Here is a 2,892-nt window from a genome sequence, read left to right on the forward strand (position 1 = left end):
AATGGAGGCAATGGTGCCTGGTCAGGTTTTGATTCCTGGTCAGGGCATATGCCCAGATCTCGGGCTCCATCCCCAGGAGGGGGAATGCAAGAGGTAGCGGTCAATGATTCTCTCTCATTGATGTTTCTCTCTCTCTTCCTTCCTCTCTGAAATAATAAATTTAAAAAAACATACAAATAATAAAAAATAAATAAAATGGAAGCAGTGGTTACCCCAGAGCAGCCCTTCAGAGAACTGCGGTAACTATGGTAACCATTGGGGACCTGCCTTTTACTTTGGGAGATTCAAATTCTAAAACTGTTGGTTGGATTTGTGCAAAGTCCCATGAGGGAGAGCTGGTGCATTTTAAGTGCTGATGTTGGGGAGATAGCAATCTTTTCATAAAAAATTTTGTTTCCTAATTGCAGTAAGAAATGCTAGTTCTATGGAACAGTCAGAAATCCTTATATCTAGCAAACTTATCTTTCTTAAAATTGCAGTATTCGAGAGGGGTAGAAAAACACATAAGGAATATTGAAGAAATTGAACTGGAACACCAAACTTTCTTTTATAGCTGCATATATTTTAAGAGCAACAGAATAGAAAACTTTCTCAGTATACGTAGTCATTAAAATGTCAAGGAAGGGCCTACGTATTATTTAAAATTCCCATGACCCTCTAATAAAAGCACTGATTATTTCAGCAAAATGGAATAATAAATATATGTATTTACATATAATCATGAAAATTCCTCACCTTTCTTGCAATTTCTTGAGTTTCTCTGGGTCTGCCTTTTTTTTAGTGGCTTCTTTTTCATCTATGAAACCAAAGACTGCCCTTCTGTCCCCATTACCACTTTGGTTTGAGAAATCAGACACTGCAAAGAAAGTAAATGGCATATTTTCTTGCAGGGACCCAGGCACAAGCAAGTGGCCTTGTAAGTTCATTCTTGATGGAAAGGAGCCGGAAGGCTCCGCCAGCGGCACGCTGCTTTGAGAATTTAGTAAGAGATCTTCTGTATGCACTGGCGCCCTCTGAGTCTGACTTGTTAAAGGATTAGCTTCCGCTCCCCTGACACCAAATTCATGTGCACTGTTTACTGGAAAGTAGCTGTGGTCTTCGGCACGGGCGGATGGATGCCTGTTTCTAATTGGAGACAGTGGTTGACGAACATTAGACCTTGAGTTTCCCCCTGAGTCTGAACTGTGAACTAAAGTCGATGTCATTGACAAGTCTCCTGGAATGTCTTCTCTTGGGGCAGAATGCATTAATGATCCAGGAGTGTTATAAGATGAATTTATTGATGATCTTAGAGTTGTTGGTCTTCCAGAAACAAAATAATCAAGAGAAGTACTAGAACTATTTAAATGGGTTTGCCATTCTCTTTCATAATCATGGGTCCCAGGCCTGTCTTCTAGAGAGTCAGGATCACTAAGTACATTTTCAGCATTGAGATCATCATCTAGATTAGGTTTGAATTTGGTGTCCTGTGAACGAAAGGTCTTTTTCTCATTTTCACTGTCACCACTGTCTTTCTCTTTAGTAGACTCCCCATTAGGCATCCTGGGGTCTTGGAACATCCTTTGCCCAACAGAAGGCTGCTCTCTCACTGGCTCCATTACATTGCTGATTCCTAGGGAGCCATGACTGGACTCATTCCTTACAGAATTAGCCCTGCAATTTTCAGGATTTTCTTTGCAGTTTTTATTTTTGGCCTGAGTTCCAAGAAATTGACTTCTCTTATGCTTGGAAGGAGAATGGGGTGAGTGCATACCGAGCAACAGAAGTTCTTCCTCTGCGTGGATTTCGTCTTCAGTGTCATCATCTTCATCTCCATGACTTAATGATAACATGGAATAAAAATCTTCATCTCTGAACCTAAATGGCACCCTTCTCGACCCTCCCACGGTGGTGGTGAAGAGTGGTGGCCCCAAGGTCTCACTCAGTACTCGCGGACTGTTCATTCCTGGGAAGGCGTGGGATAGGGCTGGATGTGGCTCATTCTGGGAAAGGGCACGTGGGTCCCCTTTTCTGGCTCTTTCAGAGGCATTCTTGCTCATCGCCAATGGCTGGGAGGATGGGACCAAGTTTCTTCTCTCTAGGATTGGCCTCTTCAGCTTAGTGTCACTTGCCCACACGGGGCCTTCTCGTTGAACTGCGTCTGCATTGAGAAAAGACAAATTTATCGTTTTACTATCGGTGCTCACCGATGAAAGACCTCCGCTACCAAGGGTGAGAGTTCCTGAGGCAACAAACAAGCTTAGGGGAGAAAAGACATGTGGTCAACATGGCGGGAGGGTATGAGACTTCTGCACCAGAGCTGGCTTCATCGCACTTCTTTGTATGTTTGTGGAACTCAGGCTGGTTCTGGGGATAGGGCTGACCTGGAGGGTACACATCCTGTCTGCAGAAGCTTCGGGCAGACTGTCCAGCCCCAAGCCAGTCAGGGCTGGTGATAGGTAAATCCCTCAAATGGTGGTTTTTATTCCAGTATTTGTTGGAAAGGAAAACCAACACTCCAGGAATGATTTCTACAAAAACCACCAGTGCTTTGTGATCTGAATTCATACAACACACATTTATGACACTCCTACTTCACACACAGCTCTACAAAATCTTAAGAAAAGTACAGTCTACCTTGGCAGATTGGGAGGAAGGCTCTAGAAGCTGGTGCCCAATTAAATATATGATCTGCGATTACGTTTACTACTTAGTGCAAATAAAAATCAATAATGCTCTCATTACCTCCTCTTTTTCACTAGCCCCTAGTCAATTTGTAACCTCTGGCTATAAATACAATTTTACCCCCCAATGCCCTGGACCTGAAGTATGAGGAGACACAGAGAGAGGGGAGAGGAATTACTACTGATGGAATCATTTGGTTAAAACTTGCCTTATAAAAATAATGACTAA

The 2,892-nt window shown here is 42.9% G+C and overlaps 1 protein-coding gene across 3 annotated transcripts in view; it reads right to left on the bottom strand.

Moving 5' to 3' along the window:
* The window catches only part of MARCH10 (membrane associated ring-CH-type finger 10), an 87,252-nt gene that overhangs the window by 30,720 nt on the left and 53,640 nt on the right, over positions 1-2,892 (bottom strand). For all 3 annotated transcript variants that reach the window (XM_006770276.2, XM_006770277.2, XM_006770278.2), the window contains one exon: positions 736-2,140. In XM_006770276.2, the coding sequence (XP_006770339.1) occupies positions 736-2,140 (1,405 nt within the window). The remainder of the gene's footprint in view (positions 1-735; positions 2,141-2,892) is intronic.

This window comes from Myotis davidii, unplaced genomic scaffold (genome assembly GCF_000327345.1).
Source record: "Myotis davidii unplaced genomic scaffold, ASM32734v1 scaffold684, whole genome shotgun sequence".
Lineage (NCBI taxonomy): Eukaryota > Metazoa > Chordata > Mammalia > Chiroptera > Vespertilionidae > Myotis > Myotis davidii.